We start from the raw sequence: 12,912 nt of genomic DNA, 5'->3' as shown, positions 1-12,912 counted from the left end.
GTCTAGCGTACGAGCGGTAATTACCTCTTGTCTAAAGATGACCCTGCCTACGATAGGGTAAAAGAATGTCGCAACGGCGGTTACCGTCTCTGAGGGATAAGTGATCGATGAACAAATCCATCGGGTTCCATCCACCTAAATAAAATAGATATCAAATAGAGAACGAAACGTGATCGATATGTTCGCGCTCTTGTAACGCTATCCTCTCTTTCTCCCTTTTCCTAGTTTTCTCTGTCCCTACGCTAATCGTAGGGACACAACACTAGCTAGAAGAATAAGTCTGAACAAAGAACAGTTATGTCAAACTGTTGGATTGCATGGAACAAACAAAGGGAAACATGCCCTTATCGAAAACGTTTTGTAGGCTACCTGATGGATGACGAGTGATCTGCCTACGACAGAATTTGTTCCGAAGAGCGGCAGATTGAAGTCGACATACATTGCCTCGTGTGAGTCTCCTCTCGAGCCTTGTACGAGAAATCCGTGCTTGCCAGATAGGTCACCCACCTGGTATTCGTCATTTGTACCTATGTATATACGCATAGAGAAGCACCGAGAGAGAATAGTTTATAATGGTTTGTGGTATGCTCCAATTAGTCGATACAATCTGTCAATACAATTAACAGCAAGAATGTTCGCTGAGATAGTGCGTACCGAAACCAGGAAGCGGGCTTTTATTTCTATCGACATTGTACGGATTGAAGTTGTCGCCTACAGCGGCAATGGAGCATCGTTCGGAACCTGATCCGAGACGAGAAGCAGCGACTGGAAACTCGTGTACGTGGTACGCACCACCTCGACCTCGTAGACCTAAAAAAGTATATTCGATAGAGAAGCACATCTGTTTGTCGACTTACATAAAAATCTGTGGTGTGGTCGTATTATACAGGTGTCATATGAAATGGATTCTATCTGCTTTAGGTGCCTCTCAAGAACGATCAAATTATATCTATTATAACACGATACTCACTTGTAATCATTATCACTATTGCTACTACCTTCATTAGTGGGTACCGTCATCCAGGACCCATTATTATTATTGCATGGTAGCATAAAAAAAACGAAAAAGCTCGCTAGCCGTAACTGTACTATGTGGCAGTTTCAAAATAGCAAGGGGTGCAATACACCGAAGGCCCACACGAAGCTCTATGAAGTTCACCACATTAGTAAATATGCTGACCTTGTAGTTGAATTTTTACAATAGTTGGGTCCATTTTGTAACGCTGTTCCATTTGGACTGTGCCTCGAACACCGTCGGAGTCGAAATACGTTAGTACCTTTATATATACACGCACATATATATTTATACCGTTATTAGCTGCCTGTATATATACATTAGAAGTATACAATTTGATTAAGGTCGAAATAGTGGTAAATATTGTTAATATAATATGACAGGATTTGTTTCGTTCTTAAAAAACTTTTTACGGTTACCATACATGTTCAAAAAGAATATGAATGAAATGATACGAAAAAAAAACAATGATTGCGCATCCCTGATAGGTTTTGAAAGAAAGCTGAACTTAATCGGTGCCTAGTATCTGCACGTTTGATTTTTTTTAATTGAAATAAATAACAAAAAAAAATCAAATGTAACGTATCATGCACTACTGAAATAAATTTGAAGTGAATGGACATACCTTGCGTGGGCTGACGAGGGATATTTTGGAACAGGCCATGATACGAAATGGGTTTGCTTTTTCGTACACGGCAAGATACATAGAACGGTAACCATCAAGGTGACTAAGCGCGAGACTTGTGTCGATGTAGAGTTTTTTCGAATACCTGAATAATATGAAGAAATAAGATGACGTATATTTGCAAATACAACTCCAACAATTAAGCGTCACCTAAATATAAACTTCTCCCTTTTTCCTAACGGCAAAAAATCTTCAGCTCAACCCTCAAGGCGGTACTTTAAGTAACATGCACCCGAATTTTTTGCTTTCATAACCAAACAAGCGAGACCTGTAATCCGTACTAATTGCTTTTTCTCTTAAAGTGTATCGGATTTTCGTTGGTGGTGATTGTAGGTCGGTAGATCTTTTCAAAGAGTCAGTTTTTCGACCTGTGGGTCACTATGATACAGCGGAGGCTGACAGTTGCACATTGTCCACACAATGTCTAGTCGGAACTGTCACAAAAAAACTCGTAGCGAAATGAACGCACAAACTTTATCACTATTGAGCTAATATATTGTAGAATCATTACGTTACATATATTGTTACCATTATTAAATAAGAAACATTTCTAATACCTGCAACATTTGAAACAACTTGGAGTAAAGCTATTATCAATTATACCAGATTGTATTAAAATGATTATGTGTGATATTCATTTTTTTTTTAACTGGGCTAGATATTCATTATTCTATCTCTACTTTTGTCACGGCTTCCACTCTGGATGACACCCTTTAAAGGAGAAATACAATTTTATTACTGTTGCGTTTTCCAATTGGTGCAAGCACGCTACCAATCCAGGAGCATCTGACCGACGTGGAGTATGTCCGATATTTCATTTTGTGGCGAAATGATCGTCTATTTTCTGCTGAAATTAGTGCCGTGTCGAAGACGAACCAGGACAAATGCAAGGTACTGCGTAAAGGCCAACAACCTTATATATTTAAATATATTTAAACGACGACGACAACGTCGACAAGTGCGGTCTGCACTCGTCGACGTTGTCGCCGTCGGAGGTGTCGGCATTAGATCTGGCGACAGTTGTGAAAAAAAAAAGAAACAGAAAGAATCCGAACTTGTTCTTTATGCGAATTAGAAAGGAAAAGGCAAAAAGTGTCGACATTTAGGATGCGGGCCTTAAAATGATTCTATGAGGCGTTTCAATATCTCTTGTGCGTTAATTGAGCAAAATTCAACAATGGTAGGCTTTGATTTGTTTTTCCTCTATTCGTCCGGATCACTTAAACAAGCTAACAAACGTCTTAGCCTACATGATCTAAGAATATTGCATATCGTAAGCCCTTAGAGTGTTGTGTATAGTTTCAATATTATTATTATAACATTTAGTGGAAATCATTGGAGCAAAACCGTTGAGGTACCAGCGGTTTTTTCATTTATTATTTAACGAAGGCCCTTACTAATTACGTCATTTACTCTGTTAAACACTGCGCATTACATAATACCTTGCTAGGTATTATCTAAGCTAAGCTAACACAAATACTCTCTTTCATAAACTTTGTGTGGTAGTGAGACTTGGAGAAGCCGCGATCCTCAGGTCTTAACTAATTAAAGCCTGACATAACAATGTTTACTCTACCGCCGTACAATTATCACAGTCTCTAACGGCTTTTGCGACAGCATAATAAGGATGATAACGATACGATCCCTGCGCTTAACTGCTTTCGACGATACTTTTTTTGCCGCTCACAAACCCTTGTGATTCTTCATTTTCACTACGCTATCCTCATAAAAAGAGCAATGGATACATTTTTTTTTCTTCTAAAATCTTCGTGTATCGACCTCTTTCGTTTGAGTGTCGTTGTCCGTTAACTCCTTGAATATGGAAGGCATTTAAGAGCCGTATAGGAGAGGCCTACGTATTTGAGTCTAAAACGAATCAATAAATGATCTGCAGCATATTCGAGTACCAGTGAATAGTAAATTTTTTTTTCGGCACACTCGACGTCGCCTTACGTCTTACTGCTTCTATCAGTCCTATGCAGTCATCAGTGCGGTCTCGACGCTCTTGGAGTAAGTGCGCCCTCATCAAGCGTCCGAGCACCGAAATCGTCAACTCCACATAGACATAATGCGTTTATGACAGCACAGACTGTGAATATGGTCAGCTACATAGGAGCTTATATCTTATATAATATCAATAGCAGATACAAACGACAGCGTTACTTCACGTTTTGACAGGTACTATTCATCAACGTCGTCATCTTTCCAATTACTGTTTCATACCGTTTTATGCATTATCTATATTTCTTTTTCGGTGTCTTGTTTTTCATTCTTTAACGCGCTGAGGGGAGTTATTCAGGAGCGTCATCACGACTGCCATTACCAGTTCATTATGATCATCCTCATCGCCGTAAGCGCCGGTGTGACCCTCTGTAGCTGTAGACGGCAGACAGTGTCACAATACATTAGTCGAAATTGAACGAAAGCATCTTAAGCACGCTTGGCCACATTGTGACACATAGTGATAAAGTTCGAATGATTTTTGATCCTGTCACGGCAGTCATTTTGCTAATATAAGTTCGCTTAATGTCTCATTGTTGATGCAGCTAACGAGTCCGGTTCGGTCTGCGCCTCAACGTTCAGCCAATCAACCAGCTAGAAGACGTTCACCGACGTGAATAGTATACGGTCAGACATTGCTATCAGCTCAAATTGTTGTAGGATTCTCCTTGACTAGACGGGGTAGTTTGTTTGAAAGACGAGTTGAAGACACTGCAACAGAGATGCTATTGGAACTACCCAGACACCAGCATACATTTCCTTCCTTTTCTGATGGTAGTTTGAGTACTGGCAACAGTAAACATACACAGAACATGTTTAGATACCCAGATTGCACAAAAAGGGACAAAACAAAAACTTCCTCTATCTACATTGGTCGTGCAGCACGTGCCATTAACGAGAGACCTCGAGGAGTGACCCCAGATCTCTTTCAGCCAGAGACCTGCTTGTCCAATCCGTCGGCATACGACTAGATATATAAGAGTATATAAGACATTCTGTGACATATATTGGAGAAAAACCCTCGATTGAATTATCGGACGCAACGCGAGAAAGGGAGTAAAACTTCGATTGGTAAGAAAAATATTTTTTTCGGAGAAAAATGCTCAGTTTAAAATTATATGTATCAAAATTGCTTCTTTTACTCAAACATATGTGAAATTTGATATGTGTGAACTTGGTAAAGTATTAATGCTATTCCTTTCAATAATGTTAGTCTTTCATTTTTTTATCTCTAGGGCAATACGATTGCGACATAGATCTGAGCATGCGTATTCCAACACGTCCAGATCTCCCGATAATCTTCCTATATTTATTTAGGTAAATATATCATGTCAACACGGAAACTTAATACAGTTCATCACTTGCATTGCACATTTTGATAGGAACAGAAGAGAACAATAGACGTGGGAAGAATTGGCACTGACAAACATTTTCAACCTTAATTCTTACCGAAAACCTTCGGATTATATTTCGGATATTTTTATTCCCACTGATCTCTTTCAAGTGTCCTGAAATCCTGAATCGATTTCGTCATGTGGATGCAACTATAGGAATGCACAATATCGGTTAAGAACGTCTATCTTCACGTATGTGAAGCCATTTCTACATATGCACATTGTTTAGACTTTACATTTATACGCGGATTAAGCGGCTGCTGTAATTCGTTCCTGCTGATTTGTAGCGTTCGTAGGAATAGCCGCTATTATTGATGACACACGAACTTTCAGTACGATCGAAAGGAGTTACGCCTATTGTTTACGTTCAAAACATGAAATCATTGCTAGATCATGACCTACCTTGAATTGGTTGGCGCGACCGTAATCTCTCCATGCTTGCGGACCATATCGCCCATGCGGCACTTCGAATGCTCTTTGGTAGTGCACGCTTCCTCACCGAATTGTTGGGCACGATTTTCGGGATCGAAGACGATCTGTAGAAAATCGCAACGCTTTTCCGAGCGTTTGGAAGCGTCAGTGTCCAAAATATCCGAGATCAAAATGCGCCAATCGTATCTGAGTACATCAAAACAGTTGCTTATTCTCGTCTCTATCGGTTGCTTTATCTACTAGTAACCAATGGTCCAGGGCAGAAAGAATAAGTTACCGAATAGAATCGTTATCGACATAGTCGTGGTTACTCAGATAATAAATAAACTAGGTAGAAAAGCGTTGAAAGCTTTTGTCGTGACTATAATGTTTTATAGAAGTTAAGCCATTTTTCTTTGAGAAGGTACATCATCAGAGGATGCATAACCAAAGCATTATTACAATGAGCGTCCACGTCAAATTGCGTCCTCCGCATCTACTGCGCTAAAAGCAAGCGGGTAATTGTTATCGAAGCAAATGACAACAGATTATAGAAACGCCAACCATTACAAAATCCAAACTCTTCGGCGGCGCTCGTCAGCTCTATACTAGGGAATGATATTCTATAGATCCTATTCCCTATTCCAAACGAAGGATAAAATCAATATCTGAGGCCATGGCTAGGTTCGAATCCTTCAGATAAATAGACAAGAAAATACTAATAAAAAACAACGTTAATAAGGCAGCCTAGCTTACCTTCCAGCAGGCATATAATCATCTCCGGTATGAAAAAGATTTGTGAAGATGGTCGTTATACCGCTAGTCTGTTCCGACTGTCTAAACACGACTTGACCTAAAATGCATAAAAGGATCTTATAAGAAAATTATTGGTAAACGACAGTATACGGATATTCCTTTTATTTCAATACCGGCACTAATAACGTTGTTTATTATCGTTCGGTGTTGAAGCGCATACCTCATGCAGGGTGGATGAAATCAGTGAACGCCCGTGCCTGAGTTGTTTTTAGAACTTCAATTCCTCTTAGAAGAATATTATATTTTGACAGTCGAGCCTTGAGGACCAGTTATTAAAAAGAAGTCTTTTTTTTTTTTTTTTTTCACACCGCTCACAGCTAGATTCTAGTAAACCAAATTGCGAGCCATATGCGGGCGGAACGAGAGAATCAGTATTCTAAGTGTTGTATCCCAAATATAAAAATAACTCAGAAACGACGGAAACAAACAATGAGCATCTCGTCATTGACAGAACTCAATTTATTTCTTTTGACTGAAATAGTTGATAGACGTTAATGGGCGTCAGCTATCGAATTATTATTACTAAGATGTTGAAACGTCGCCAACATTCTAACTCGTGTCATTATTAAGCAATAGTTTGATGAACTGAAACTACGCGCAGTGGAACACAACACACATCTTATTACATGAGATCAAAAAACATTGGAGCATTCCTCGTCCGATCCAAGGAGTAAACGGAAACACTTGCAGAGGCTGTTACATCAGGCGAGATAATAAGGCTCTTATTCCAATGATAGTTGACCGCTACGATGATATTTACTAATGACTCATTTTTGCCATATTAGACAGGTATCAAATACGGATCGCTAAAAAGTGATAAAATTCAAATCGCTCCTACAACCGCAATGACACTGCTTCGCAGAAAACCAACAGCTAATTTTATTTTACTTATTATACATCGTCAAATTCTTACATATTTCTGCTGGCACTATCGACCATAATGATATTTGATAAAGAAAAAAATGACCCAGCCGAAATAATCGCGTCAAAACTCCTAAGAACCAAATGATGAAGCAATACCCTTCAGTGTAATGGCAAAACAATCAATGGGGATAGCATGTTTGACTTTTGAGAAGTTCCGTAACTTCGATTCAAGATCGCACTTGAACCATTTTTCCCAGAGTCGAAAAAATCTACCAGCTCAGAGCCAGGTCTCAACAAATGTTCTAGTATTATCATCTAACGCTCTATGGTATTTATGTAGGCAGGATGTTATTATATGTCTTTATGTTTCTATTCTATGTACTATATTCTATGGACTACTAGAATTCGAGATTACTGTTACTTAGTGAGGTGTTAAAATTAAAGGGAAAATGCCTACGATCATTAGATAGTATTTGTAAAAAACCATAGCGTTCAAAATTTTGCTTAGGTCAACGTCGGAGACAGTATATACGAACCCGCTTGCTGGAAACGTGCATAATTAAATTCCGCCAATATTTTCTATAATATTTCAATCTATCCCGTTTTCATTTTACATGTTTGTCTATTTAGCAAGTTCCCTTATTCGCTATATAATCACATGACCTTTTGCACACATGATAATGTATTTGTTTATCTATATACTTTAAATAATGCAAGCAAATCAATTATTACAATGACTCCTTATTGCCCTTTGGCCATCTCTTGCCTGGTAACGATTACGCCGTTCTATCTGCTCATAGTTACAATAATGGCTGTACTGCCGCCGCCTACCGGCTCCTTCTGACGCGGTCGCTGTGACAGTCTCTGTTATCTAACCTCTTTGAAAATGATCGACCACGAGATTGATATTGATGATTTTGCTTTCTATCTACCAACCTCAGCTTAGGGCGGTCGGGACGAGCTTAGTAGAAGTGAGCATGTAAAGCGATAGTTGGTTGTCATTTACTTTTTGTTTGAGATATTTACTTATTTGAACCGATGTGATTGATAAGCATTGCTTTCTTATAAATAAATTAATAATATTTGTAGGTTATCTAGATAGCAACTCTTTGAACAGTGTACATTGACTTGCATCAATCACGAACGTTTTACGCGTGAGGTAACTATACAAAAGTCGACTTTAAATTAGCATGATTCGCAGTGAGCTAGAGAGGAACTGAAGGTTACCTATAGCGCAGTACTACGTTCCTATTTTACGGTACATGTTTGCTGAAATGAAAGCGGCGATCGAGAAAAATTGCCGCTATAAATAAGAACTATACGGATTTATCAATAGAAAATTATCCCGGAAAAAATGACGCCGCTAAATGTTTAATTAAAAGTGGTCTTTTTCCCTTGAAATATAAGGCTCTATTTGACAAGTAATATTTTTTGCTAACGGCCAAATTATCTCGACATTACAGTCTTAGTATAAATCTCTTACAGGTGTTCGTGTCAGTTAGCTTAGTGAGGGGGATTTTTGCACGTTAATTTGTAATGAAATAAAATCTATGCTCAAAGTCCAGTCTATCTAGATAAACTTGCATAGGATATTTAAAAAAAATTTACGCACCACGCGTTCTAGTAATAGGTTGAAAGTCGACCGGACCGAAGGGACATAGCTAGACCAATTGGTTTGGATAGACAGTGATCATACAAAAATCGTACTGCCGTTGAATCTGCTACATGTGATTCTCAGCTAAAAGAGAAAGCAGTAGGGTAAACGGCATCCAATTGAAGAATAGGTAAAAATACACCAAAGTTAGTATCACAACGGACAGTTCTCAAAAAAGTTAAATTACCAATCACTGGAATCTATCGTTTACTGTAAAAGAAGGCTCTTTCCTTCTAATAATAATAATAACTTTATTGACAAATTCCAAACATAAGGCAGCGTCAATTTGTATGTGCCTCATAGAATTGGAACTTGAGAAGTTCGACTAAAAGTTTTTCAAACGTTAACAGATGTTTTTTCTTTGGCGTTTTTTGCCCTGCCAAGGTAAACACTTGTCCGTGACACGTTCAAAGCAATTCTAATATATTATAGTTGTCAATAGAATGGCGAAAAGTATAATAGCAGCCATAAACAAAAATCATATAGACGCTCCGTGTTTTTGAGCTAGAGGTTAGGTCATAATGAAATCTAAGAAGACGACTGTAACTTTACGTTTAAAAATTCTAGTAGTCTCTTGTAATCCCGTCAATTTCGAATTTATTTTAACCTCGAATGGGGCCAATGTCGGCTCCTTTAAGATGGTTGGGCTCAACCATTTTCAGAGTTAAAGTGTAACATTAATGACAATTTTAATAAGCAACTGATAGTTCATAGGCCCACATTTCGCTTACATCGTACGGCATGTCGCCGCTAGCGCAAGTTTATTCCGGTGGTAGATAGACACCTCATTACACGTATATTCCGACCCATTTCGTAGTAACGTAATCGATTGCTTACCAGCTACGGGCGTGTGGAAGACAGCCTCCGCAGTTCGAATGCCCGAATCATCTTGTACATTGCCGCAAGCCCGCAGGTCCCTCTGATAAGAAAATAGATAGGTTCAATCGAAATGAGCTCATTTTAAAACTGATTAGCTGGACGATCAAAGCTATGTCTAAAGATCATTGAGAGTTAATTTATCCAATAACTCTGTTATTGCTGGCAAGATGTAGTCGTGCGCTCATAATGAAATTGAGTTTCTGATTCTTCTTGCAGTTACCTGGGACGAATCTGTAGCTCGAAGCAGTAGAGCCCTTCCCCAAATTGAATTTGGTCCTTCTAGCTCGATGTCCTGATCGTAAAAGACCACCTCAGACATGTTGTTTGGAGGTCCTACGTCCAAGATGCCATGACGCCGACCGAGGTCATGCCGCCTAGAGGCAATCAAATCATACAGACAATTAATAACTATAATGGTAATAATAGTTCAGTTATCTCTGACACGACGCCGTAGTGCAGTCGCTTTTTATAAAAAAAAATGTAAGTAACTTGAAAAGTGTGTAGCTTCCAAACAGATGAGCTGTACGAATTTAGTGTGACACAACACTGACGGGATGCTGAATTAGCTATTGCGATGGTATCCTAAAAGTGCTTAATTACATCTTTTCTAGAACTGAATCTCATGTCAAAAAGTTATGCTGACAGAATATATTGCAATGACTGTGCTCGCATTCTGTGCCCTACCTTTTTTTGATATATTTTTGTTAATAAAGTTGGAGCACCTGGTCAACACCGCGTGTGAGCATACGATATACATATTAATATATTGGGAACTCTGAACGAATAGCTGGTCGTAACCATTTAGAAGTTGTCAAGAAATATTACGTAGACGGAACACCCTCTGGCCTGCACATGTACAGGCCACAACGCAGAAGCTTACGCGAATATTTGCTTTAATATTTCGCGTCACTTGGTGTGCACATGGTTCTGTATAGAGAAATGTCAATCATTGCTCAATACAGTATTACCCCTGAATTTAACTGCTTTTCCCCTGGAAAAAGCGGTTGGAAGAAATCTGGTGGATTAATCGCAATACTTGCACCCCACGCCGAAACCGAAATGCGACCGCGTTAATCGCCTTTCTATTTTTTCACTCTCGTTTTCATTCCTTTAAATTCGACCGCAATAATCTCTCGATTGCTATACTATTAGGCAGTTTGTGCATCTCACTGTTGTACAGAGATAATATACTGTGCTCGTCTGGATAGTAACGTTACGCGACGTTGTCGTCTCCGCGCATATCGCTTGTTTATTGTCTCCTTCTTCGAATTGTCCGTAACGGGCAGCCCAAAGGGTCCTAAAAGCCTTCGGACACACAGACGATATATTCCTGAAGGCACAAGATTGACTTGGCAGAAATTGCGCGCTTGTGACAGGTACTAATCAGCAGCATCGGTAACTGTTGTGATCGGATTATATAGCTACAGTAGCCGCACGACCCCTCATTCATCACCCGCGACAATCGATCACGGATTTCGGTACTGATAACATTTGCGCGTTGTCTGGATCGACGCAGCGCTTTTGTATCAATATGTGTTGTTATACATATTAAGCACGTCTTCTGGTATAGACCGTTCACTAACAATGGTAACTCAATGGTAAAGTGCTATCAATTATTTAACAAACAACGGCGATCGACGTTACGTTGGTTTGCTTCTAACCCGAACTACATACCCGTACCATTAGAGGCAGCGTAGTACGTAACTAACAAGCTCATTCAAATCTTAGCAACAGGAAAAATTATTACCTGATATTAATAATAAAAAATTATTTTATTCAAATTGCAAGCAGATGAATAAAGCTGATAAGTAGCAGTTGCTTCAATGAATAAATGTGATAACCATTAAAACTTTAAATGATAATTAGACGAGCCACTCAACCTACCTTGCTCACTAAGACAAAAAAAAAGCTTCTGTTGAAGAGAATTGTCTCGGATCTACAATTTAGATAAAACCGGCCATGTTATTTTCTTCCAGCGTGCTTTCTTTTAAAAAAAAATGGGCCGCTGGCCTGGTATCCCGGTATCTGTGAAGCTACCATATGATTATATTAAAAGTTCTATTTACGTTCCTCTTTACATTATCCCTTTTTACTATATATTTTTCTTATATATATTTGTGACTTTTTATTCTACTATATGTAGTTTATATTTTAGAGGATTAGGTCCTACAGTCCACAAGTCGCAAGTGGCAGGACTCAATGTAAGCGCCTATTCAAATACTCGCAGCTATTCCGACTGACCTGGGTAACTATGTATTTTAAATCGCTATGATAGCATTTGTTATTGTCTTTGACAAAAAACGTACGTCCGTCCAAGTTCGCTGGTGGCGCAAGGCTGCTTCTGGTCGAGAAACACAGGAAACTCATGCAAAAACCACGAATATCTGAAACGATTGAAATGAATTATATAAAATTACAATTAATCATACTCCTTTATTTACCTCAGTGAAATAACATTAACAATACTGTAATGTATGCATAAAATACACGAAATTTGTCAGCGGCTTTGCTAAATCGTCACATGTATAATGGGGCTTCACCCAATTCTTAATATGCTTAGTCGTTATAAAGTAGTATACATTATGAAGATTGTGATGATACAGATAGCTGCAAATTTCGAGCAGGCTTGTAGAGCTATCCATTAGCTAGACCTCGGTCACAAGACATTGGTCGTGGCAAATGCCGATTGAGATATCAATAATAGCCGCTGATTTAGCTCTGTTTTTAACTATAAACATCGATACCTGACTTATCCATTGAGGACTTCGTCTAGTACATAAAAACACATAGACATAATGGCATATTTTACACATCTTGACCTACATGGATTACATTGCCAAAACAGTGAACTATTGAGAAGCTAGCTATAGCAACATGTTATGAAGAGTATTCTACTTGGCATTTATCATCAGGCCTCACCTCGCGTGTCTCGCCTCTTCGCCGGCGGTCATAAGATGTACGGTAACTGTTATGTTTCGTGTATTCCGCGGATCCTTTTGTTCGAATCGAACGTGACCTTTTACGCCGCCCATATTGACAGGCACATACATTGATAGCAGCTGTAGCGCTGGGCCCTGACAATGCAGAAATTCAGGAATATATCAGATCAGACTGTATCAATACGTTAACGCTTACAGGTCAATATCGTGATTTCACAACGCACGGAAACGTCAAACCAGCACAAACGTGTTGT

The 12,912-nt window shown here is 39.0% G+C and overlaps 1 protein-coding gene across 1 annotated transcript in view; it reads right to left on the bottom strand.

Annotated features, from left to right (window-relative positions):
- The window catches only part of Rsod (superoxide dismutase family protein Rsod), a 63,357-nt gene that overhangs the window by 8,199 nt on the left and 42,246 nt on the right, over nt 1–12,912 (bottom strand). The window contains exons 3-13 of the mRNA XM_022849489.2: nt 12,639–12,793; nt 12,026–12,103; nt 9,940–10,093; nt 9,678–9,759; nt 6,263–6,359; nt 5,498–5,713; nt 1,641–1,785; nt 1,181–1,277; nt 655–810; nt 370–527; nt 25–135 (exon numbers count right to left, since the gene is read on the bottom strand). Of these exons, the coding sequence (XP_022705224.1) occupies nt 25–135; nt 370–527; nt 655–810; nt 1,181–1,277; nt 1,641–1,785; nt 5,498–5,713; nt 6,263–6,359; nt 9,678–9,759; nt 9,940–10,093; nt 12,026–12,103; nt 12,639–12,793 (1,449 nt within the window). The remainder of the gene's footprint in view (nt 1–24; nt 136–369; nt 528–654; nt 811–1,180; nt 1,278–1,640; nt 1,786–5,497; nt 5,714–6,262; nt 6,360–9,677; nt 9,760–9,939; nt 10,094–12,025; nt 12,104–12,638; nt 12,794–12,912) is intronic.

Source organism: Varroa jacobsoni, unplaced genomic scaffold (genome assembly GCF_002532875.2).
Source record: "Varroa jacobsoni isolate VJ856 unplaced genomic scaffold, vjacob_1.0 scaffold_150, whole genome shotgun sequence".
Lineage (NCBI taxonomy): Eukaryota > Metazoa > Arthropoda > Arachnida > Mesostigmata > Varroidae > Varroa > Varroa jacobsoni.
The sequence above is the reverse complement of the archived record's forward strand: the minus strand, read 5'-3'. Positions and strand labels throughout refer to the sequence as shown.